The 26,846-nt window shown below is 42.4% G+C and overlaps 1 protein-coding gene across 1 annotated transcript in view; it reads left to right on the forward strand.

Annotated features, from left to right (window-relative positions):
- The window catches only part of LOC145392426 (cytochrome P450 2J3-like), a 127,040-nt gene that overhangs the window by 87,761 nt on the left and 12,433 nt on the right, over positions 1-26,846 (forward strand). Inside the window, exon 13 of the mRNA XM_080266835.1 lies at positions 21,016-21,156. Within this exon, the coding sequence (XP_080122961.1) occupies positions 21,016-21,156 (141 nt within the window). The remainder of the gene's footprint in view (positions 1-21,015; positions 21,157-26,846) is intronic.

Consider the following 26,846-nt stretch of genomic DNA (forward strand, 5'->3'; position numbering starts at 1 on the left):
TTGAGCATCTTATAGATCGTGTACTGGAAGGTCTGCAGTGGCAGACAGCTGTTATTCATCTGGATGATGTAACTGTGTATGGACGGACTTTTGAACAGGAATTGGAGAGGCTGTCAAAGGCACTTAACTGAATCTGGGCGGTGCACCTCAAGGTGAACCCCTAGAAGTGCTACTCGATCCAGAAGGAAGTGAAGTACCTGGGACACACTGTAGCTGAGGGCAGAGAACCTACTGATCCAGAGAATATGGCAGCTGTTGAAAACTGGCTGGATCCAACTTGTGTGAAGGAGCTACGGAGTTTCCTTGGCTTGTGTACCTACTATCAGCGTTTTGTCAAGGACTCTGCATTGATGGCTGTACCTCTGCACAAGTTGTTAGGGAAGGGGCAGATGTTTGTATGAACAGTATTAACTCAGAAGGCTTTTGATGAACTCAAGTAGGCATTGGCAAACACTCCAGTGTTGCGCCATACCCAGACAAGAGTCAGCCATTTATCTTGGACTGTGACGCCAGTGACCATGGTACTGGTGGAGTCCTGTCACAGATGAAGGATGACAAAGAGTATGTGGCGGCATCTGACAGGAAGAAACTCAACTCACCAGAGCGGAACTTCTGTGTGGCCTGTAAGGAGCTCTTGGCAGTGATGAAGACCATTGATTTCTTCCATCCCTACTTTTATGGATCTCACTTCATTTTTAGGATGGACCATGCAGCACTCAAGTGGCTGAAGATGTTAAAAAATCCGGAACGACAACTGGCATGCTGGCTCGGGAAGCTAGACCAGCATAATTATGAGGTGTAGCACCGTCTTGGGTGGGTACATGGCAATGCTGACAGCCTGAGTTGTTGGCCTTGTGACCCAGAGTGCCAGCACTGTAGTAAAAAAGAATATCATAGTAAGAAATGCAGTCATACTGCAGTGACAGGGGCAGCATCAGATGAAGAAGACCTGAAGATGCAGATGGAGGATGGAGATGTACAACCAGTGATAGAGTGGCTGCAGCAGAGTACAGTGTGACCATCTTTGGAAGAGGTTTCCAGGTTCAGCCCTGCAACTAATGGCTACTGGAAATAGTGGGGCCGCCTTCGTTTGAACAACAGACTACTGGAGCGTCAGTGGGAGATACCCAATGGTCTCAGCAAGTATTGACAACTTGTTGTTCCGAAGAAGATGAGGTCCGAGATCTTGGATGAGTCCCATAACCAGATCACTAGAGGGCATCTGGGAATGAAGAAAACTCTAAGTTGGCTGTGACAGAGGTTGTCCTGGAGTGGTATGTGGAAAATATGTTGAAGAGTGGTGTCAGGCCTGTGATGTATGCTGTGCCAAGAAGGGAAACACGAAACTTAGTTGCGCCCCTCTTCAGCTGTTTCAAAAGGGTGCACTGATGGAACGAGTCATGGTAGACATTGCTGGACCTTTGCCACTCACTGAAAGAGGAAACTTTTATATATGTGTTGCCATGGACAATTTCACCAAGTGGCCAGAAGACAATGCCATTCCTGATCAAGAGGCTGTGACTGTTGCTCAGTTGTTGGTTGACCAGTTTTTCTGTCATTCTGGGATGCCACAGGACCTGCATTCAGACAAAGGTAGTAACTTCGAGTCTGCTGTGTTGTATGAGTGCTGCATTACTGGGGCTCAAGAAGACCAAGATGACCCCAAGGCCACAGTCAGATGGGATGATGTAGACTATCAATTGGACCCAGAGACAAGTACTGAGCAAATGCTATGTAAAGGGACAAATGGAATTGGGCCAGAAATTACCTGCATTTCTGATGGCATATCGGTTTGCGTCCCATGAATCTACCGGCTACACACTTGCAAAACTGATGCTGGGCCACGAGTTACTGTACATTTACCCATTGACTTTTTAAAGGGAAGACCACTGGGTGAAGAGCTGCCTAAAGACACCTCCAGCTATGCGAAACATCTTCAGGAAAGGTTGGTTGAGGTACATCACTTGGTGCAAGCAGCTCTAAAGTTTTTGGGCAAAGTGATGAAGTGCAAGTATGATGCCAAGGCAAGTGAGGTGAGCTTGAAGGATAATGACAATATTTGGTTATACAGTCCTCAGCAGAAGAAGGGACAGTCACTGAAGCTGCAGAGCCCATGGGACAGGCCTTTCCCTGTGTTGGACCACCTATCAGACATAGCATACCAGATTAGGAGAGGCAGGAAGTCTCGCTCATAGGTGGTAGACGTGAATTGTCTGAGGTAGTACTATGGGTCAGGATAGTACAGCTGGGATATCGCCAAGAAATTGTTCTCACCTGCAGCCAAGGATTTTGGGGAGGATCATGGAGCTGAAGTACAAGGGGATGGTGACAGTTTCCCAAGGGAAGAAGTGAATCAGGAAAAGGACCAAGACATTCCACGAGGAGTGGACTATGTGAAACACCAGGGATGTAGTCAGAAGCGGTATAGGAGAAGATCTGATAAGTTGAAGGATTATGTAATGTGTAGTTCGATGTTTCATTAAGATTAATTATTTTTGTATAGATTATGTAGTTTTGTCGTGACAACAAAGGACTAGAGAGGGGGTAGTGTTGAGAAGCTGGATTGCCAACTACTGTAGATTGTGATGGAAAATTCCCGATGTTACTCAGATTTCTCCCCGCTACGTGTCAGAGTTACCAATTAGCCCTGTATTTGTGACCGAAGTGTTTTGTAAGTTACACATTCATTTTTATACTTTTCTAATATACTATAGCAGTAGCCGTGTGTCAGTGTGTGCGTGTGTGTGTGTGTGTGTGTGTGTGTGTGTGTGTGTGTGTGTGTGCATGTGTATTTTGGCCAGCCGAAACTACACATTCAAATCGCACCAAAATTGGCACAAAAATAGCAAAAAATTCGCTGATGTAAAAAAAAACTTTGGTCCCATCGTGATTGAAAAACTTTGACCATATTTTATGAGTGATCACACTTTGACCAAAAAACGCTACTCCCGGCACCCAGCATAGGATCTACATAGAATTTTTTGCCCATAGGTAAGACTAAGATATGCAGTAGGTCTAGCAGTAGCCGTGTGTCTGTGTGTGTATTTCGGACTTGCGTTTGGACAACTTGGGTTCCATTCCTGAAGCTGCAAAAAACACGATCAATTGGTTAGCTGCAAAAATCCAAGTGACAATGTTAGACCAGAACAGCACATAAACGGACCATCATGGGACCTTCTATGCTGCCTTGACGGCCGATAGTGACAACGTTACACTAGAACAGCACATAAACACGAGAGCCCTCCGCAGGAGCAAGTGCGAGGGTCCCGAAGGGCCCACAAGCACTTGTTTTATAATACTTTATTTATGTGAATGTTAATTATGTAATTTTATCTCAGCATGTTTTCTAAAGCATTTAGAGTGTTGTGCAGTGTATGTAAATTCTGGCATATTTTGGATGCCTTCGAATTGGCAACTGTTGCATCTCCTAGAATGGAGATCATTCTAGAATAAAGGAAGCTTGTATAAGAATGGGGAAGAGACAACTGCAGCGTCGGTCAATTTTCAGTTCAGTTTGCGTTAGCTCTGTGTCAGTTCAGTTAGTTAAGTTTGTATATTTTCGGTACTTGAGAAAATAGTGAACTGTTGTTGGCAAGCATTAAGTATCAGTGCAGTTAGTAAAGTTTGTATATCTTCGGTACTTGTGAAAATAGTGAAGCATAGTTGACAAGCAGTAAGTGTAATCATTTGGAAGAATAAAGACAGTGAACTTTAGAAGCCAGTGTTTATTTACAATGCCTGAGGTGATCTTGTGTACTGTTCACTGAAAGGCTGCCTCTAGGAAGAAGTCATTAGGCAACGTCCTTCCTATACTGTACTACTGCTGCTGGAGCCTGTGGGAGTGTGGGACGGGGATGTAAAGGCGCGATTCCACTGGGGCAACACGTAGCATGCGATTTGCATGGCTTTCAACATGTATGTTGAATGCGGCATTCAACGAGGAGACATGCTGACTGTGACAAGTCAACATTGTTGTTTCATGTAGCATGCTATATGCCAATGCTTATATTGAATGCCACAAAACTTTTCCACCGATTCAACAAAAACCGAGCCAGTTGTCAACACGGTGTAACAAACAGACAGACAGATATGTAGATAGACAGAGCTTAACAAAAAAACATATAAGTAGATACCATGTAAAACACACACACACACACACACACACACACACACACACACACACACACACACACACACTGCCGAATAACTTATAGAAAGGTGTGAATGTATAGAAAGACGGGTGCTGCGTGCCCGCCGTCAAGAGGAAGGCACGAATGAAACATTTTTCTAAAGTACCGTATCTTAGCTTAACAAGAGACAAGACAGAGAGAATACTGTAACAGAAGAAAGATCTGCTTGTGTTGGCACAGTATTAGGACTGGCAGAGAGAGAGAGAGAGAGAGAGAGAGAGAGAGAGAGAGAGAGAGTGTGTGTGTGTGTGTGTGTGTGTGTGTGTGTGTGTGTGTGTGTGTTCTTGGGTGATCCCCACATTGCATCTAGTTTAGCCTGGTTATTCTTGTATTGTTCCAAGAGTATATCCCATAGAACCGCAAGTTTTCTATATTCTTCTATAAATTCGACGGCTTTATTCTTGAGACCATTTCATCTTGTTGCTTTCAACATCGAATCCTTCCCGCGACTGGTGGGAAGGCCGACAACACTAAGCAACAGGCTAAATCTTGTCGCATGCGTCACGTTCTATGGGCAACTTGTTGCCACCTGTTGCATGCCACAGTCGCATGCTACATGTTGCCTTGTGATGGAACACACTTGGCCTATGCGACAATGTAGCATGCCACATGTTGCCAAAATGTTGCCTTGGTGGTATCGGGCCTTAACAGTATTTTGCAGCCAAACGACCATGTTATTATTATATATATACAGTGATATATGTCTCAGAGTTTTTGATTAAAACCATATAAAAAGAGATGACTGGAAATGTGAGTAATTGGGTTTTAGCTTCGAAGAATATTTGTCCCGAGATTTAGACAATTAGTTTAGTGACTCCCTTCAGCTTTATCATACTGAAGCTTCTCTTCCTCATTTTACTGAGTAAATGTGCTCATAAAATTATACTTATGAACGAAGTGATAGAGGAAACAAAACACTAGTTCAGTTGCCCGTGATATTAATTTTCAAATTATGTTATCTAGTGAAGATTGGCAACTTTTAGGAGTTTCTGAATGCTCTCTTCTCTGTCGGCAATATTGATAGTAACTGTAAGCTCTGAATTGGCGAGTTCACAAAATCAGGAGTTGCCAATGATCGCCGGGTAATTTAATTAGGAACTCTGTCAACTATTCCTGGCAAATACAGCCATATAATTTCTAAAATCCCTTCCATGACCTTTAGTGATGAAGAGTACATAAATTCTTCAATACTGTAATAATTCCTTACTATACTAGTTTTCTATGTATGATTTACTAAGTTAAATACTGCAGAACAGTTACTAGAATGCATAAAACAAGTGGCCCGTTAGTATTCATCACATTGTTAGAAGTCCCGCTGCATGTACAGTTTGAAATGCTTATCAGTTAGTTATCAAAGAGAATGTTTCATCTGACAAATGCTGATGAGAATGTACTCGTTACGGTATGAGTTTCAAAAAAGGCACAATTTATGAAGCCGAAATCATGTGAAGACGAAGCTGCCAACCAATATCACAAGTACCGATGTCTACAACAACAAAACTTGGCGTCCGGCATGCATACAATCTTCATCTGATTCCTATAAATATTATCCAGCCAAACGACTTCACATTAGTATTAAACATAGATATATATGTCTGAAAGTTTGTGTGTTTAAAGATTTCCTGCACCTATAGTGCAGGCTGGGCCATACATTAACTCGGTCAGTGGGGTATGGGATGGTTAAAAAAAATAGTAAGGGGGGAGGACAGGACCTGGGGATTGCCCAGCACACACGTCCTGTCTCCTGGCTGGCTTTGTGGTGTGTGTGTGTCTGAAAGTGTTATTTGATTATAATAAAAGCCGTGACTGTGAAGTTAGCTATGCGGTTTTAAGCTACGAAGAATATTTGTCCCAGTGTTTAGACGGTTAGGTTTGTTAGTTTAGTGATTCCCTTCGACTTAGTCATAATGAAGCTTCTTCTCCTCATTTTACTGAGTAGATGTAATAATAATATTATGAATACTTAAATTATACTTAAGTGACAACAGGAAACACCTACAAAACTGTAGTTGACCGCATGTGTATTTTTCAAATTATCAGGTGAGGATTGGCAACTTTTGGGAGTTTGTGAACTCCCCTATTCATCTGATCTAATTTCTAGTTCAGAGATTGAGTTCACGGTAACATAAAAAACATCCTTAATATAAGTTTGAATGTCATTACTCATAACTTCCGTATCTACCATACCAACGAATTTTCTGGCAGCTCTAAATGATGTGCCCTCACAATTCCGTAAAAGTTTGTTAATGGGCTGTCCTTTATTACCTCCTCTCCTTCCTTGTCTGAACCCTTATCCATCCCTCTTCTGGTTGGGAGTCATTGCCCATCTTCGCCTGGGAAGTCTTTGAGAGAGTACCTGACTTGTGCAGTGTACACCCTTACTTATGGTCCTGGTGTGGCGGTCTGTAACATCGGGTGCTGGGCTGCTGCACACATCAGTATCACCCTGCCTCACACGAACGCTTCTCATGGCCCCCACTCTTCCTAAACTTTCCATCACCACTTTTCCTTTCCCAGGGGACAGATGGTGCCTACTGTCTGACCTTGATGCTTGGTGGAGACTCCAGTGGTTTTACTACTTTCTAGATTTCTTCAGGAGGCGGGCCTCCTGTCACTTTTATAAGTAATAGACATTTTATACACTCTTCTTTTGTTATTTCCAGTGTTTTATTCCTACTAATTGGCATAGAGTTTATTGTATAATATGCACTTTTTATATGCAGTGTCTTTTACCTTGTTGTACAGTGCCATATGACTGGCAGTTGTGCTGCCAGATTTTAATTATATTCAATCGGTCAGTCAATTTCTTGTCCCACTCTCACCTTCATCGCACTCCTTTCTGATGCTGACATTCCCACTGTTCCCTCCACCATTGCTGATCATTCCAGCATTTCCAACTTCGCCCTCTTCACCCACCGTGCCACTTCCTCCTCCTGCCGCCCCCTAACTGAAGGACGAACCCCCGCTATAAAACATCAGCATACTCACAACTCCTGAGTGTTGTAAGATCAAGGATATCAGTTTCAAGTAAGGTCATGTCCCATGTTGTCTGCTTAACCCCTACACCGCGGGCATATTTACCAATGTTTTGCATGTGCCGCGGGGTTATTCGGGCTCCGACAGACTCTCAAAAAATATTTGCCAAAAATCAGTCATTAGACCTAGAATATTAAAATTACATATGCTTATGGTACATACCTTCAGCTTTCTCCTGGAAAGTTTGTTGAGCCTTCGTCTGTTACCATAGGACTTGTGGAGACCTCTGAAGTTGGGTAACAAAGTCTCCACTTTACACTTCCCGACAACCACAGCCAGATATTAACACTATAAACACTACTCTATGATTTTCAAGTAGTTTGGGATCCATACTCCAAAAAAAAAACCCACTGTGAAAGCAATGAAAATTACGAGCGCGTCTGACCGTCGTACTTGCGCTAGTTCGGTCTTGGTACTCTGTCATTTATTATTCATAAAACCCCTCACACTTTATATTTCTATTACTATATAACACTTATATATATCTACAGTCTTTATCCATAAGTTTCCTTCAGTAGTATTAGTTTATTGTCACTGTAGGGATTCAATTTCTTTCAGTAAAATACGTAGCATTCACCTTCTCGTCCGGTATACTAGCATTGAGAGTGAATGTCACTTTCACCTTCACTCTCATAACTCATAGTATTCATACATGCTAGAGTGAAACTTTCACTTTCATTACTCCTAGGGTATATACTCGTATTCTTATAATACTACTCATTTACATTTCTATTTACGTTCTCTATTTTATTTACGTTATTTACATTTCTATTTTATTTACACAGTGTTATGCACTGTCACTTGAAGTAACTTATAAAACTATTTTCCACTGTTCACGTATATTTACATTCATTACTTTCACTTCCTGTTTACACATTATTTACACATTATTTACAATTCCACTTGCACTGTTTTACTCAATAGAAAGATCGTAGTCACTCTTTTATCAATTGTCAGCCCTTTACCTCTTTCCACACGAGGTTTAGTAGGGGGTAAAGGTCACAGGGCCCTTTGCATGGGGGTGAAAAGTCCCTGAAGCTAGCAAGAGCAAACAGACGTACCTCCACTTCGGAAGATGAGAGTGAACTGATAAGGGTGGGGCGGGGTGGTGGCCTACCTAGGGAAATTCATTACTACCAACTTAGCCTCTTGACACAGCTAATTTATAGCTGTGAAATGATTGGCAGGAAATCTAGACAATACATTATAAATTAGGTAGTTCCAGGTGAATGTAAATATCACTTAGATCACTTAGGCTTCTCCCTTCCCTCCTTATATGTATATTTATTATGAAAATAGATTATACGGCATATTTCAAGGGGAAATAAACAGCGAATATTAGCGAACGAGTGCACGTGAGGTGTTGTCAGGTGATAATTAGCCAATTCCAGGTGTATGGCACTTTCACTTACCTTATTTCTTTCTTGTATATATTATTTGGTATAAGAATAGGGCATAAGGCTTATTTCAATGGATGAAATCAGTGAAAAATTCCAGGGAAGATTTACTTAGCGTAGCACGGCCGGGCAGGCGAGAGGATAGGGTAATGGAGGGGGGGTAGGGAGGGGAGTCAAGAACGGGGAGAAATGGCTAAATTGTCAACAATGGATGGGAGTACAGATGAGATTAGGAGTGCTGACTAGTGTTGGACATTAACAGTACTGATAGATGGTACAAGCCCCCACTTGGAAGCCCGGGTGAATTCAAAATAACACAGAATCACAAAAGCGACGCCCCGCGGTATGATCCCTTGCTCCCAAGTGTCACGAAAGTGACGCCCCGCGGTTAAAGGGTTAATGATATCCCTACTGACTTCTTGTAATCCAGCAACAGCAGAACTAAACTAGGATTTAAGGTCTATCACATCCGCACACACTTTCCTCATTGTGTCAGCCGTGTTTACATCTTCTGTTTTCATGTCCACGAATTTAGGGAGGAACGCATTTATTTTCGCCACCTCTGCAGGCAGATTTGAGAGCAGTGGAACTAATATTTCACCCCCATTAGAGGCATTCTTTTGTGTCTATCAATCACAAATTTACAGTATATTCTTTAGATTTAGAAACTTCCTCGTGAAGGTCTAGTATATCAATCAGGTTTATACTTTTTTTTTTGGTCAGGGTCACATCGCCATGGTACAGTTGCGGACATATCAAACAGAAACACCCCATCCATCAGCGAGGTGGTGTAATGCTCTCCGTTTCTGGTAACACTGATAGGTGTGGAACTTCACCAGGATTCGATCGGTTGCGTGGACGAACCAAACGCGGTGATCATTGTCGCTCTGTGCAGTTATTGGTGGTATATAAACAATGTGCAGCCTGATAATATACTGAAAATAATATCGCTTTGTGAATATGGCAATAAAATAATATCACACCATACATATTCGAATTTTAATCACATTCACCACTCACTTTTCGTAAGTGTGACTTTCGAAAAAGTTCACGAATCAAACAATATTTACTGACGGCCAGAATATAAGCAATTATAACATTATCTGCAATCCCGCACCTATCGTATTAATTACAAAATTACCGTGACCCCCCTCCTCCTTGACCATGAACCTGAAACTGGTAGACCTCTTTAATGCATGCAATTTCATAAGCAGTGTTGCCACAGCAGGAAGCAGGGTGGGGCGCCTGGGAGACAGGAGGGGGGATGTGGGTGAGGAAGGGCAATAGTGAGAGGGGGCTGGTGGAAGTGGGACTCTACAAGAGATGAGTGATGGGGTAGGGGAGTGTGGACTGTGGCAGGAAGCTAGGATGGGATGGATAAATGATAAGCTGGTGACATGGTGCCATATCTGCTATAGTTCAACGTTGATTATGGAATTTCATAGTCAGGCAGTAAAATTTTATGAAGTCTTAGGCTCGTTACGCAGTCTGCCATCATGTTTTGTTATATCGTCTATAGGACGACAAACTCTCCACGGGGTGGCACATCACTCAAACCCTGCAATATTGGCGAAATATGAACTGTCCCTAGAATGTTTGCCTGATGTCACACCTGTCGGGTTGTCGTAAGGGATTACTCTCCCGAGCTAGACCTTGATAAATCATACAGCCCTGCTAGGTGACAAGAGAGTGCTACCTCTCCAGCAAGGAAGCAAACCTGGGCAGGAAGCGAACGTCACACCTTTTGTCAATGCGACTGTGAGTTATTCTTGTTGCGTTTACGTAGCAACATCATGGATGACGACTGTGATATCGAAAGCAAAGGAGGGGGAGGGGGAAGAATCTTGCCACAATAGATAATAGTTAACAGTAGTGATTCGTGCTTATGGTTCTCGATAATATATGTATGGCACAGATGTAAACGAAAACGTTATTTGCTCGGTGGGGGGGATGAACTGTGTTCCAACACATAGGGTGGGCTATTAGGTGCGTAGAGAGATAACTTATTAACTGTATTACATGAACTTTATGTCGGATCACTGCAGACCCCATAGTAATAGAGTAAATTGTGATATGGCGGACGTGTAACTTAAGCAATCTGATCCACCATCTCAATATCCAGTTCACTGTCCGCCCCTCCCTCTTCTCGACACTCAGACATGGGTACTGGAGGGGAGATGGCCGTAATGATTGCTACACCATGAACATGGGATCACATGTTTATATATCAACGACAGTGGTTAACCAGACCTCCTTAATGAATTGCAACATAGACCGTTACTCAGCCAGGACAACAGCTCCATATTCGGACACTGCTGAGATGTGTGGTTCAATAGTTGCTTTCCATGAACAGGGCAATAGTTCTCGTATTTATCTTTATCCTGTCAATTGCATACAGTGTGAACTCTACTCAGTTGTTAAGCATAACCAAAAAACACTCAGATATAGTGTGTGTTTGCATTTAATACAAGCGATTTCTGTAATGGCATATTTAATGTAATATGCACGTGCTCAGACTGGATAACTGCAAACATTACAACCTTTTTCCACCATTTTTGGCTCGAGATTTTGTAAATGAAGACTTGGGTCATACGACAGTTGCTCAGTATGAACCTAAATATAACTAATAACCACTGGCAAATTGTAAAATCAACAGCCAAACACGGTATACAGAAAACAGTAACATAAACCTGGGTTAGGCAAATCCACCTTTATTTTAATTCGGTACCATACAGATATTAATGAGAACCAAATGGGCCATCATTACTGTCAGACTGTTTATATGAATATTAACAGTCTGACAGTAATAAAGGGAAGCTACATTGATCTATCCCAACTCTGTTTGCAGTATTAGTCGTCTATCATCATACTAAGTAGCAGGCTACAAGAGTAATTCCCCATCACTGTGACACAACATCTGTAACATCTGACAAACTGTAGGGACGTGCTATGTAGTTGCACTTTAACAAATAGTCACCATACTTAAAATACAGGAGTACTGAGCCACCCAGTGGAAAGTGTGTCGCGAATTGTCACAAACCATGGCAGTCAGTTACAACACGTGGCAACGTCAATATAACTTTTCATGGTCTGACTGGAAGTCCATATTCACCATACAATAGTTATCTGGCCCTCCCACTGTAGCTCCTGTCGTCTACCAAAGTCCACCCTCCCCTACCCCATCACCCCTCTCCTCTAGCCCCCAGTTCGACCATTATTGCCCCCTTCCTCACACACCTCCCTCCTCTCTCCCAGGTCCCCCACCCCCACCCTGCGGCCTCCTGAGGCGCCACCTCCTGTATGTTGTGAACTTGCTTCGATTTCTACCAGTGTCAGGTTCATGGTAGGGAGGATGAGTGTCACGATAATTCGCTGTTCAGTGATAGTTGTGGGACAGCTATTAACTATGACTTACATATGAATTGTTAACTGTTGCATGGTTCATGACTCAAAACTAAATCATTCATGAAATTCGTTTCATTCATAATAACTGCCATTATCTTGTGTGATATAATATAGAAAAAAAATTACAATAATCATGACATGCTTTTATCAGTATATTTTCTGGCGGGACATTGGTTATATACCACCATTAACTGCGCACAGCGGCAATGATCACAAAGTTCGGTTCGTCTAAGCGAAAGAAAGACACCTGGTGAAGTTCCGTACCTGTCAGTGTTACCAGATGCGGAGAGCATTACACCACCTCGCTGGTTGAAGGGGTGTTTCTGTTTGATATGTCCACAACTGTACGTCCTTCCCCAAAATATTGCATAAAGCCTGTTTTTCTTGATCTCCTCTTGGGAATTAAGTAACTATTAGTTCTACTAATGAGTGACGTGAGTAGTCATTTCTGGCCGACGTGAGTAAGCATATGAGACTATTTACAATATAGTTCTTCAGTGTAAATAAACACTGGCAATTAGATGTTAATTTCCTTATCATAGTACCAGCGGAGATTAGTGAAAATGAAGGAAATGTTAATGGCACAAAGTTTATCACCACATGCTGATAAATCTTGGTTGACAACGGGGACATCAGTAGACAAGACAGACCTTAAAGGATGGTGGTAATGGAGGCTACTGGAGCTCGTCCCATCTGCGAGGACACCTTGATGATCGCCGACACTGGCGATTAAAAACGTTCAAATTCTTCTTATATCGGAGTTTTCTACGAAACGGTCACGATGTTGGGATACAGCAGTACTTTATATATCAGATGATGCTATCATAGGTACTGAGAAATAATAAAATGCTGATCTATTTACGGAAAATACAGGAGCCCGAACACCGACACCAAACCAGCTTGATGCATCATCTAGTAGTAGTAGTAGCCAGTGTTGACACTCTAGAATTATACAATGAAAAATAACAAGGTTGCTCATTAAAAAAAAATCTCAGGGATGGACCCCCTAAAAACAAAATGCGAATTTTTACTGTAGACGAATGTGTTTGCTACAGCATGTTAGTCTTGAAAATAGTGCTGAGAAGCGGGATTTGCTAGTTAGGTAGTGCTGGGGTATTCCCGATGATTCTCGTAGTTCGGTTAAGTGTTGGAGTTGCCCAAGGCCTAAAGATTACCAGGTCGAACCGTGCGCAGGTGGCGTGACGTCATGTGGCCTACCTGTCCCTCTTTCCCTCTCTCCCCTACCCTTACTTCTCCTGGCTGCTCCATTTTCTGTGGTGTACACACTCCCAAGCCTTCCCTGACAGCTCTGTTTCTCTCTCTCTCTCTCTCTCTCTCTCTCTCTCTCTCTATATATATATATATATATATATATATATATATATATATATAATTACAGAGAGAGAGAGAGAGAGGTGTTCTTTCTGATGCAATTCCCCAGTGTGCTTTGACACTCCCATATACAGGGTGAGTCAAAAGTAGCGCCCGATTTCTGTTTCTACGGCTGTCAGTTGATTGCCATTTCTATTACAGTGTACAAGAAGGTAGAAATCAGCAGTGACCTGCAAAACAAAAACAAAATGAATTAACTAACAAAGTTAATAATGCAAGACAATTATAAACAACATGACCTCCCAGAATCTGTGCGCTACCTTTGACTCACTCTGTAGATACAGGGTTCAGTGTCTCTCTCTCTCTCTCTCTCTCTCTCTCTCTCTCTCTCCCTCTCTCTCTCTCTCTCTCTCTCTCTCTCTCTCTCTCTCATTATTTATGTATAGTATAAAATCAGTATACATTACATAGATAGATAGATAGATAGACACAGATAGATAGAAAGGCTTGTATTGCAAGAAAAATTTTGTGAATATTTATTAGCCCCTTTATATATACGATTTCCTGTATTGTATGTCCACATATGATATAACATTGCATACATGTCAATATATGATGAGAGAGAGAGAGATAGACAGAGACAGAGAGACAGAGAGAGATGGTATAATTGAGGTGTTCCTCCGAACCTCATGCAATTTATATTCGGTATATATGAGACAGAGGGACAGATGGATAAACAGATAGACAGATTTGCATAGAAGAGTTATTGCAAGAAAAACGTAGTGAATACGTCCACTCATTTGATATTTTCATGGGTAACTACTGAAAAGTATCTTTGAAAAATATCCATTCATGTTTCTTTTTTATAGTGAGTCACATGCTTGCCTTTAGAATTTGGTTAAATCAGCGTTGGAAGTGCATAATCCTCTGTCTTCTTTGACTTGGAGGTATTGGTATGTCCAGGAGTTCATATCTGAGTGACCTTTTAAACGCTATTTGCTCAAAATGACAACTGCATGCTCGTGCTGTGTCTGGGTTAAAGATGTCCTTTCTTTTACCCAAATGTATCAACTTTTGAAGAACTTCATTTCTTGATAATCTAAAGAAGCTGACACCCTTAACCTTCTTTCCAGGGTGTTCATAACACCTGAATAGTGCACAATTAGTAGCCATTGAATAGCTGTGAACAGGACGGTGACCTTAATAGAACTGAGTGAGCCAGCAACACTGCTGGCTGCGTGACGTCATGCGCGAAGATAGACGCGTTTTCCTCCGGCCGTGGTTTGACCTGTTGTATTCTTTAGGCCTTGGGAGTTTCCAGTTTGCCTGCTATTTGTAGGCGGAGGTAAACTGTAAGTTCTGCATTAAATTTTTTGCTGTTTTTCTCGATAATGTTTCACTTACATAATTGTTTGTTAAATTGTGTAATTTTATCTCAGTTTTGTATGCTAACTAATTTAGAGTGTTATGCAGTGTAAGAAAACTCTGGCATGTTTTGGATATCTCTGAATTGGTAATTGTAGATGCTAGAGTATACTAGAAGCTTCGAGCATAATGCAATGCTTATATATAAGGATGGAGAAGAGACTATAGCAGTTTCAGTTGTCTGAGTTTAGTTCAGTGTCAGTGCAATGCAATTACAGATTGTATAGCTCCGGTACTTGTGAAACCAATGAAGTTTGGCATGCATTAAGTGCAATTGCAGTTAGTGAAGATTGTATAGCTCTGGTACTTGTGAAAGTTGGCAAGCATTAAGTATACTTTTTTGAAAGATAAAGATAATGAACTTAAAAAGCTAGTGTTTATTTACAACGCCTGAGCTGATCTTGTGTGCTGTACACCGAAAGGCTGACCATAGGAATAACAGCTCCCTGGGCAACGACCTTCCCATTGTGTACTACTGCTGTTGGAATCTGTTGCAGTGTTTGATGTGGACATAATAGTGGTGTGAGGAGTGTGTATCATTAGATATTACTGCAGTGAGTCAACCTTCGACATGGAAGCACAAGGTGCACAGGCAAGAGTCCAAACTACAGTAGATAAGAAGAGGCATCACTGGCTGCAATTATTAAGCTATTACAGGCAAAAAATGTACGATTACAAGCACAGAATGAAGGACACAAAGAAAAAGAACAATTACAAGCACAAAGTGTACAACTACAGGCACAGGGTGAAGGACAGAAAGAACTGAAAAGGCAATTACTGGCACAAAATGAAGAAATCAAATAACAATTGCAAGCCCAGAGTGAACAGCTAGAGACACAAGTGAAGAACAAAAGGAACGATATGAACGTGTTCGAGAGGCATTACAGGAACAGCACAGGGAATTACAATGGAGGATACAAGGACAACTACAGGCTTTGATGGGAGAAATGAAGGAGGAGCAGACACAGTTGAAGAAGGAAGATACGCTGAGCTACGGCAGCAGAAGTATAAGGTAAACGATAATGTGACGGATTGCAAACAGCATACAGACGACAAGTTGATGACAATTAGTGAAGGAATTGTGTTGGAGTACAGACAGCATGTAGATAACCAGTCGAAACATGTACTCGACCATGTGAAGATAATTAGTGAGAAAATTTAGGCTGTAGAGAAATGTTTCACTGCTGAGCCTCAGGCTAGTGTACAGGGAGCATATGAAAAGAATTGACAGTGTGTGATAAATCTTGACAGACCCCAAGCATCTACAGGTAGCATTACAGAGCTGGACAATCAGAATGCAGAAGTTTTGAGTCCTGGACTTTGATGCCCCAGTTTTTAGGTCCCAAACCAGTGAAGTGCATAACTATAATGGATGTACAATTTAAAAGAAACCTCAGGATTTTCATGGTAGAGGTAGAGTATCTTGGGAAGCTTACCGTGCGCAGTTTGAGTTACTTCCTGATCAGAATGGTTCGGATGATAGGCAGAGGGCAGTGCAGCTTGCTACTAGCCTCAAAGGTGCTGTAATGGAAATTCTGGGCCAGATGGCAATGATGGGGAGGAACAGTTATGAGTAGTAGAAGTGCTGGAGGGCAGATATGGGATCATGTACCAGACTGAGGTTTACAAAGCAAGATTCCGGACCCGTGTACAGCTCAAGGCGAATCCCTACAGCAGCTTGCTCATGACCTGGAGAATACAGCATACAAGGCATACACTCGGTAAAAGGAGTATCGGTTCATAGAGGGTTTGATGTCTTCCGAAAATATTCACTCACGTGCTGGCTGTGTGGGAGGGTTGGTAACTTGTTATGCCTGGCTGTAGCAGGTTCAGAATGTTTATTTATATTTTAGCGAGGGGATACCTCAGATGACGTTATATGACGCCTCCCAACACCTCCCAACACGTCGGACACAAATATTTCAGAGACCTTCGTACCGTGATCCAAAATGTTTCGTCAATGTTGTGCACCGATACTTTTTTTACCGAGTGTACCTTGGAGTGGCACCTATCCTGTTGGCTATGTTTCTGAGGGACCAGTTCATCGATGCTCATGCTAGTGCAGAGTTGAAAGTGCAAGTGAAGCAGGCACAACCCAAAAGCATGCAAGAGGCATTAGCCAGGGTTCTAGAATTTGAGTACTAAGTCAGGTTCAGTATGTCCACTTTTCAGGCAGGTTGTAATGCAGGATTCAAGGCAAGAAAAGGGCAGGTACGTGAATGAACTGAAAAATTTTAAGGAAGTTATCCGTACTGTGAAAAGCCAAGTCATAGGAAAAAGGACTCCTACAAGCGGAAGAGGGAACAGGAGATAATCAGAGGAAGTTGCTAGTATTGTGAGAAACCATGACATCAGAAAGTGGATTGCAACAAGTGGAAGGGAGAACAGGAGATCAGAGGAGATTGCTGGTTCAGCGGGAAGCCAGGACACAAGAAGGTGGATTGTTACAAATGAAAAAAGGAGCAAGAACGGAACAGTGCAAGAAAACCCACAATTAGGTGTTGGACATGTAGTGAGATGCGACACTTCAGCTATGATTGCCCAAAAGAAAAGGATGGCAAGAAGGCTGTAGAAGATAAGAAGGGTGAGGGTATATTAGTTAAGGCTGATGAGAAGAGGCGACAACCAACCATTTTATCCCAAGAAGCCCCACCACTAAGGAAATGCAAGAGAACCTTGATTGATTGCGTGCAAGAAGATGGAAAAACAGACAGCAAGCAGTGTAGTAGGAATGGGAATCTCAGCAAGAAATGTCGCCGTTCTGTAGTGAAAGGGCCAATGTCAACTGAGGAAGACCTGAAGAGGATGCAGATGGAGGATGCAGATTTAAAACCAGTGCTTGAGTGGTTGCAGCATAGTACAGTGCAACTTTCATTGGAAAAGGTATCAGGTTCAGCCATGCGACCAAGAGCTACTGGAGTCAGTGCGACCTTCTTCGTTTGAATCTCGGACTACTGGAACATCAGTGGGAGACACCCGGACCCTCAGCAAGTATTGGCAACTGGTGGTTCTGAAGAAAATGAGGTTCAAGATCTTGGATGAGTCCCGTAACCAGATCCCTAGTGGGCACCTGGGAATGAAGAAAACTGTAAGTAGGCTGCAACAAAGGTTCTACTGGACTGGCATGCCTCAGGATGTTGAAGAGTGGTGTCGGCCCTGTGATGTATGTTGTGCCAAGAAGAGAAACAAGAAACCTGATTGCGCCCCTCTCCAGTTGTACCAAGTGAGTGCACCGATGGGAGGGGTCGTGGTGGACTTTGCTGGACCTTTGCCACTTACAGAAAGGAATCCGGTATATACGAGTATGTTTCACCATGGACTACTTTGCAAAGTGGTCAGAAGCCTATGTCATCCCCAATTAAGAGGCTGCGATTGTTGCTCAGGTGTTGGTTGACCAGTTTTTCTGTCGTTTTGGGATGCCACAAGAGCTACATTCAGACCAAGGTAGAAACTGAGTCTGCTGTGTTCTGTGAGGGCTGCAAGTTACTAGGGATCAAGAAGACCAGGATGACCACACTAAGGCCACAATCAGATGGAATGGTGGAGAAATTCAACTGGACCCTGGGACAAGAACTGGCCAAGTACTGTGTAAAGCGACAATCAATGGGACCAGAAATAACCTGCATTGCTGATGACATATCGGTCTGCATCTCATGAGTCTACCGGCTACACACTTGCAAAACTGATGCTGGGCCATGAGTTACTCTTACCTGTTGACTTGTTAATGAGAAGACCTCCTGGTGAAGAGCTGCCTACAGACACCTCCAGCTATGCAAAACATCTTCAGGAAAGGCTGGCTGAGGTACATCATCAAATGCAAGGAGCCCTTAAATTTTCAGCCGAAGTGATGAAGTACAATTATGGTGGCAAAGCAAGTGAGGTGAGCTTCAAGGATGGTGACAAAGTTTGGTTAACCAATCCTCAGCAGAAGATGGGACAGTCACCAAAGCTGCGGAGCCCGTGGGACAGACCTTTCCCTGTGTTGGACTGCCTATGAGACGTAATGTACCTGATTTGGGGAGGCAGGAAATCTCGCTCAAAGGTGGTACACGTGAAAAGTATGTGGTAGTACGAATGGGACGTCTCCGAGGAATCTTGCACACCTCCAGCCGAGGATGCTGAGGAGGACTAGGAGCTGAAGTACAAGAGGATGGTGACAGTTTCCCGAGGGAAGAAGTGAATCATTAAGAGAACCAAGACATTCCAGGAGGAGTGGATTATGTGGAAGGGCAGGGATATTGTCGGAAGTTGCATAGGAGAAGACCTGATAAGTTGAAGGATTATTTTGTGTATAATCATAGGTTAGTTTGGATATAAGTTTATGTTTGTATACACTGCGTAGTTTTGTTGGGATGACAAAGGACTAGGAAGGGGGTAGTATTGAGATGTGGGTTTTGCTAGTTAGGTAGTGCTGGCATATTCCCACTGATTCTCAAAGTACGGTTCTGTATCAGAGTTGCCAGTTTGCCTGCTATTTGTGAGCGGATGTATTTTGTAAGATATGCATTAAATTTTGTGCCTATTTTTTCCTAAATGTTTTATATACGTGATTGTTAAATTATGTCATTTTATCTAAGTTTGTATGCAAAATAATTTAGAGTATTATGCAGTGCTAGAAAACTCTGGCATGTTTTGGATGTTTCTAATTTGGTAACTGTAGGTTCTAAAGTATACTAGAATCTTCGAGACTAATGCAAAGCATGTATAAGGATAGAGAAAAGACTAGGGTAGTTTCAGTTCAGTTTGAGATTATTTCAGTGTCAGTGCGCTGTGTTTGCAGATTGTATTGCTCTGGTACTTATGAAAATAGTGAAGTTGGCAAGCATTAAGTGTAGTTATTTGGATAATAAAGACAGTGAACTTAAGAAGCCATTATTTATTTTATAACGCCTGAGCTGATCTTGTGTGCTGTACACCAAAAGGCTGACCACAGGAAGACTAACTCACTGGGCAACGTCCTTCCTATACTGTACTACTGCTGTTGGAACTTGTGGCAGTGTGGGACGGGGACATAACAATAAATATAACTTTTATTGTCTTACCTGGTGTTCTGATGCTTTTTAATGTACAGTATGTCGGAGTTCCTCCAAATCGCTGGCAACTTCGTGTCAAGGGGGTGCATAGTTGCCAATTCCGATTTGGAGAACCTCTCTGTGTGGCTGTAATTACACTTGCCACTTTTCATATTGCTAAACAGAGATTTAGACGGCTTCCAGTCGTAGCAAGACCCTCCCTGCCTAGCAATAGCTTGCTTTGCAAGGATTTGGTTTGCCAATATTTGAAAGTTTGGTTTTGATGATGTTGATCTTAGAGAACATCCGTTCAACCGAAGCAGTCGAATTTGGCAAGGCCAACAGATCATGCATGAATATTGCAAGGAAGTAAAATTTAGACTTATTGTTCTCGTCCTTTACATGAAGTAATTCTTGCCAAAAAGAGGTTGGTGACTGGTTGAGATTTTGAAGACCTGCTCTGACATGCAACAAATCCTGCCTCTGTCCCAGACTCCCGGCGCCTATGGACCCGAGTCTCTCGTCTTTTGTTGATGAAATATTCAGATTCATTACTTTTATAATGTAATTTAGCAAACTTCCCATATAATATTGTGTCGTGTCTTAGTTTTAAAATATTATTTCATATACCGTAACTACTGCTACATCACATGGAAAAATATTTTATTTTTTTAACTTGACAAAAACACCAAGATTATTTTAATAATAGGGAAAAGCCTCCGTGACTTCAAGGTCGGAGTAAAAAAAAAAAAAAAAAAGAAGATCTAGTAGAAAAAACCAAAGGACTGACAACACTGGTAGCGGCAGTGGCAGCGGTAGTGGATGCAGTCCCAGGTTCATCTGAAATGTGAACTCAGTGGACTTCTGGCTGAAGTTCCACTCCTCCTGCAGTCCACAATCTTCCTTTGGGGGGATAAGGAGGATAGGGAGGGAACTGAGGGACGTTCATATAATTGGGTAGTGAGGCAGCCCAGTTCTATGGGTGTCACCATGTGAGGCGTCCCTCTTCAGCACCATAAAGGGGGAGGGGATAAAGAAAGGCTATTGTCTAGCCTCTTCAGTTCGAAAGTTTCTCCAAAGATGAAACAAAATTGCCTGGAGAGAGAGAGAGAGAGAGAGAGAGAGAGAGAGAGACAGACAGACAGACAGACAGACAGACAGAGACAGAATACAGGAAAAAAATTACATTTGATTTAAGATATTTATTTAATTTCCCAGGAACGGTTCTGCTGGCAAACTTGGACGAGCTGATGACAGACTCGACGCTGTGGAAGTACCCCAACACCTTCGATCCCAGAAACTTTCTGGACGAGAACGGCAAGCTGGAGAAGAACGAGGCTTTCATGCCATTTGGGACTGGTGAGTCCGGGAGGGTGAGATTGCAATATATTTGTGAGACTGTAGGTGGCACTGGAGGCTTCGTGGCAACTTTTTCTCAGCGATTCATCTTGCGTGCTGTACCCTAATATTATCTTTTCTGGCTCAAGAAGAATGGAGGTTTGGCGACATTTGGGATTGGTGAGCCCAGGCTGTGAGATTACGATATATTTATGAGACTGTAGGTGACATTGGATGCTTCATAGCACCTTTTTTGCAACGATTCATCTTGCCTGTTACACACTAATATTCCGTTTTTATGTTTCAAGAAGGTTACCGACATAGGAGTCGGTAAGCCTGGTATGTTAAAAACTGAAGACCATAATTATAAAGCTCTGAAAATTTCGTAACACTCCTTCCTTAGCGATTCACTCATTACATCTCATTTGCATGCAAGTAGTAAGAGGGAAGAGACGTCATACAAGAGATTATTTTTTTTACAATAACAGAACACAGGAAGGAAAAAAATTGGAAAAAAAAATCCAAACACCAGATTACTGGTGTCCCCCATTCACAAAAATCTGCAACAATTAGTTGAAATATGGGGGAAACCACTCTGGGGAAGCGAGTTGCAAAGAGATAGAGTTCGGGAAATAAATGAATTTTGATAGGCTGAAGTTATGCAGTATGACAATGTGAAAGTTCAGTCTTGAGCACAACCAGATGCCCATGTAGCGCGGGAGAAGGCGTGGAGAGGTGGTACAATGAATGCAACTTCGTCAGAGCATTTGCCATAAAAGTATCTGCAAAATAATGCAAAGGAGGAAACATTCCTTCTTACTAGTAGGGGAGGTAGTTTATTTGCAATAGTAGGGTTATTAATAATTCTAACAGCTTTGTTCTGAATTTTGTCGAGTTGTTTTAGTGCAACCTCTCCGCACCCATTCCACAAGGGTGAGCAATATTTCAGCTGAGAGCACACATGCCTCTTGTAAATTACAACTAACTGCTCGTCAGTGAAGTAACGGACTCTGTACAATAGTCCAAGATTCTCTGAAACAGTTTTAGCAAGTAATCTAAAATGAGAGGTCCAGCTAAGGGCATTTTTAAGTGAAACACAGAATTTCATTTCTATGAGATAGGAGTATTAGTAGGATCGAAGGTAATATAGGAGTGAGGTAACATCTGTCTGTTAGTAAACTGTATATATTTTGTTTTCCTAGCATTTACTGAAGCACTGATGCTTTTCTTTCCATTCAGTGTTCTTAGATAAATCTTGATTTATGGAGATGGCCGTACTGAGTTATGAGTTAGAGATATTAAAGTTTGTGAGTATCATTAAATGAATTAGGAATAGGGCTGGAGCCAAGACTGATCCTTGTGGCACGCCGGTATTAATCGAGTGGAAATGGGAATGTACATCATCTACATTTACTCTTTTCTATCTGTCGCTGAGATATGAGGATATCGGAGGAACAAAAGATCAGAGTCCATAGCAAGGGAGTGTCACACTCACTCGGTCAGATGCTTTAGAAATATCAGGGGCTACTCCATGTTGGTCAGTTGACTGGTGGATGGTATGAGCTTGGAGATTGAGTAGGTCAATAGTGGATCTTTCGTGGCGAAAACCATACTGTTTATCACTAATTAAGTTGTTAGATTCAAGATGTTTAACAGAGTGGTTAATAATTACAATCTGAAATACTTTACCAAGAAAAGATGTGATAGCTATTGGTCTGTAATCAGAGGACCTTCCTTTCCGCGTAATTGGGTGGATATTGGCTTCTTTCCAAGAATTGGGGAATGAAGATGTAAGTATGCATAGTCTGAATAATTTAGCTAGAACAGGAGCAAGTTCTGGGGAACACTTTTTCAAAACAACTGGAGGAATTCCATCTGGACCTAGAGCTTTGTTGGTTGACAAGTTGTCTTAGATAGAGTTTATGTATCTAGTCTGTATCTTAAGTGGAGTAATTTCGGGAGAGTTAAGTTCTACTACTGGGACGTTCCGGCCAACTTCCTCTAAGGTAGAATTTCTTGCAAATATACTAGCAAGAATGTTCGCTTTACCACGTGGGTCATTTATAGTGTTATCATCTGAAGATTTCAGTTGGGGGAATGGGTGAGGAATTCTATCTATCTGTTGCCAGACATCTTAAGCCTGTAAGGGGTGGCCAAAAACAAATCGCTTCCATGTCACCCTGTCCTCCGCCATTTCATTGCCCTGCTCCCAGCTCACACCCTCTTTCTCATATACTTCACTCCATCCCTCCATCTCATCTTTGGCCTCCCCTTCCGTCTCCCCCTCTCCACCCTACTCACATACACCCTCCTCGTCAGTCTCTCACTCCCCATACTCTCCACATGACCAAACCACCTCAGTGTGTTTCTCTTAACGCTTCCTAACACATCCACACCACAACGCTCCTTCACTTCCTCATTTGCCAGTCTGTCTCTCCATGTGACTCCATATGCTCCTCTCTGTCCATTCAATCAGGTCCAAGCATCACTTCCTTATGTTAGAGTTGATATCACAATACTGTCCCATAGTAGCTTTTTCACTTCCATGTTCACTTCCCTATTTCTTATCACTGTTTTGAAGGAACCAGCAACTTTTCTTCCTTGTTGTACCCTTCCAAGCACTTCATCCTTTAAACTTCCGTCATTACTCATCACACTACCCAAGTACTTAAATGTACTCACATTTTCCATTTCCTCATCATCCAACCTCACTGTACATTAACTGACTTCACCTCTCTCGAAGACCTTAACTTTACTCTTCCCTACATTCACCTTTAGGTTCCGTTTCTTACACACTCTCCCAGACTCATCCACCAAGCCTTGCAGCTCCCCTTCGTCTCCAACAACACAATATCATCTGCAAACAACAGTACAGGGAGTTTCCAAACACTGCCCCCCTCACTAGGGCAGCTCCAACATCGACTTCCCTACCTTGTATCTCTTATCTTTCCGTATCCATATACAGACTGAACAACCATGGAGACATGCCACATCCCTGTTTCAGTCCAATCTTCAAATAGAAAAACTCACTCAGTTGTTCTCTATCCACACCCACTGCAGCCTTAGCATCCTCATACATACTCTTCACGGGCTTCAACAACTTCCCACCTACTCCTTTTATTCTTAATACTTTTCACAATCCTTGTCCGTCCACCATGTCATATGCTTTCTTCAAATCCATGAAGGCCACATACAACTTCTTTCCCTTCTCGAAAAACTAAGAATGAATATCTGATCTACACAAACTCTTCCCTTCTTAAAACCTCCTTGTTTCTCTCCCAACTAATTCCCATGTTATTTCCCTAACTCTGTCAGTAAGTATCCTAGCATATACTTTTCCTATTACAATAAGAAGACAAACGCCCCTGTGATTGCCACACACTTCTTTTTTCCCTTTTCCTTTGTACAGGGGAAAAATTATATCTGACTTCCAATCCTCCGGCACTCTACCTTCCTCCCAGGCCAATCTGCACATTTTCCACATCCATTCTACTACTATCTCTCCCCCATGCTGCAGCATTTCACCACACCCTCCACCAATTCCTGGGGCTTTCCCCGATTTAACTTTCTTCATTGCTTCCACAACTTCAATCCTACTGATTTCTTCCTCTCTTCTCGCATCCTTCCTTCTCCCAGTCATTCCCCAGCCACGTATACTTGCATTACTTTCACTCTCTGTGTTCAACAATCCCTTAAATTGTTCTCTCCATCTGCTCACTTTTTCTCCCTTTTCCACTTGAAATTTACCATTTTTATCTTTCACTTCCCAACTAACATCTTTGGCACCCTGTCTAACTCTCCTTACGTCTTTCCAAAACATTTTCTTACATTATTTCCATTTTACAATCAAGCTCCTTCCAAATTCCTCATCCACTCTCTTCTTACTCTCTTTTACTAATCTTTTCACCTCTCTCCTCCTCTCTGCCTATAACTCTTTCTTCTGTCGTTCAACTTCTTCCACGCCCCTGTTTCTCATCCACTCACTATGTGCTTTCTTCTTTTGTGCCACATTCTCTCTCACCTCTTCAGTCCACCATGCTGTTCCCTTCACACCCTTTCATCTTCTCTTCATCCCACACACCACCTCACATGCTGCACAGATTTCTTCAATGCATATCTTGCACACACCTTCCATGTTCCCCATCTGCTCTAATCTATATTTACCCGTTCTCTACTCCACTTCCCACTTATATTCTGCCTTGCTTGTAACCTTTCCACGCTCCTTGTATGAACTACTTCCTCCTGTCCTTCCCTTTTTCTATTTCTCCACCACTTCATTTGGACGTTGATTCTGATCACTACCAGAAAGGCCACTCTCCCAACCTCTATATACTCTTGCATCCATTACACACTTTCTCATCCTTTCATCCACACACACATAATCAATCATTGCCTTCCGTTCATTCACTTCACCACCCACCCTTCTCATCACTCGTCATGTATACCTGTCTATCATTTTGTGCCTGAAGATGGTATTGGCTATCACGAACCCCCTCCCAGCACAAATGTCCACTAAAGCATTGCTATTCTCATCCATCTCAGCAGACACACCGCACTCACCAACTACTCCATCCACCTTCACATTCCCTACTTTTCCATTCATATCTCCAGTCAAAAACACTCATTTCTTTCAGACTTTTCCATGCACACTTCGAAATTTGTCCAGAACTCTTCACTCATTCTGCTTGCTTGATCTTGCATTGGCACATACAAGCACACAATCGCCCATATTTGTAATCCAACTTTCAATCTTACGCACACAAAAATTGAGCCAACTGATCCATACTTACTTACATTCTCCTTCCATCTGTTATCATAACAATACACACTCCTTATTTTGCCCTCTCATTCTCACCTACTCCCGTGCATATACACCATCCATACACTCTTTCTCTCACACTCTCACCTCACCATTTAGTTTCAGTTAATCCATCTACATCCACTTTCGCACCTTCAAGCACCTGGACAATCTCTCTTTTTTTCACCTCATCATTTGCACCTCTTACATTCTGTGTAGCTATCCGCACCATGTCCTTTGTTTGGTCCTAGCCATCACCCTTTGTTCAGTCCTAGTCCGAGGCTTCTTGTTCGTATTTTTAGTTAGTTGTTTTCCGGGGAGTGGAACTGACCCTCTGCCAACCCACTTGTCACGTAGGGAATGTGTTGGTTGGTTATGAGGGTATCACCCAGTGTTGTAAATGCTTTCCTGATTCACAGGAAATAATTTGGCTTGCCACTTAGCGTAGAGCTACCCTAATAACAAAAGTACCACTACACTAAGTGGGTGGATGATTGACCAGAATATTCTGTTATCATTAGGATTATTTAACCCCTTAAGTCCTAACCGCATTAATTGATGCGATTTGAGTTTTATGCCAAAATGCCTAATCTCATCAATTGAACATGGCCTGTAAAAAACTGTGGAGCACTTGCTCCACCCCGATTATGACGTACATGGCTTCAGGCCAATGAAAAGTCACCCCTGATGTGGCGTGAGGGGGGATCTGACCAACCCGGGCGGTGGGGGGGCACCCCCCTCTCGGCTGCCTCCATGCCACCCTCTATTCCACTCCCTCACGCCCTCCTTGTCCCCCATTACTCTCCCACCTCTCCACGCAACTGCATCTATCCTCCCACAACAACTTTCATCCCTTCCCACCCTCTCTTGCCCCCTCTCCCTCCCTGCTAGCCTCGCCCCCCCCAAACCCCAC

This window comes from Coenobita brevimanus, chromosome 22 (genome assembly GCF_032717465.1).
Source record: "Coenobita brevimanus isolate Jiangsu-jjx chromosome 22, ASM3271746v2, whole genome shotgun sequence".
Classification (NCBI taxonomy): Eukaryota; Metazoa; Arthropoda; class Malacostraca; order Decapoda; family Coenobitidae; genus Coenobita; species Coenobita brevimanus.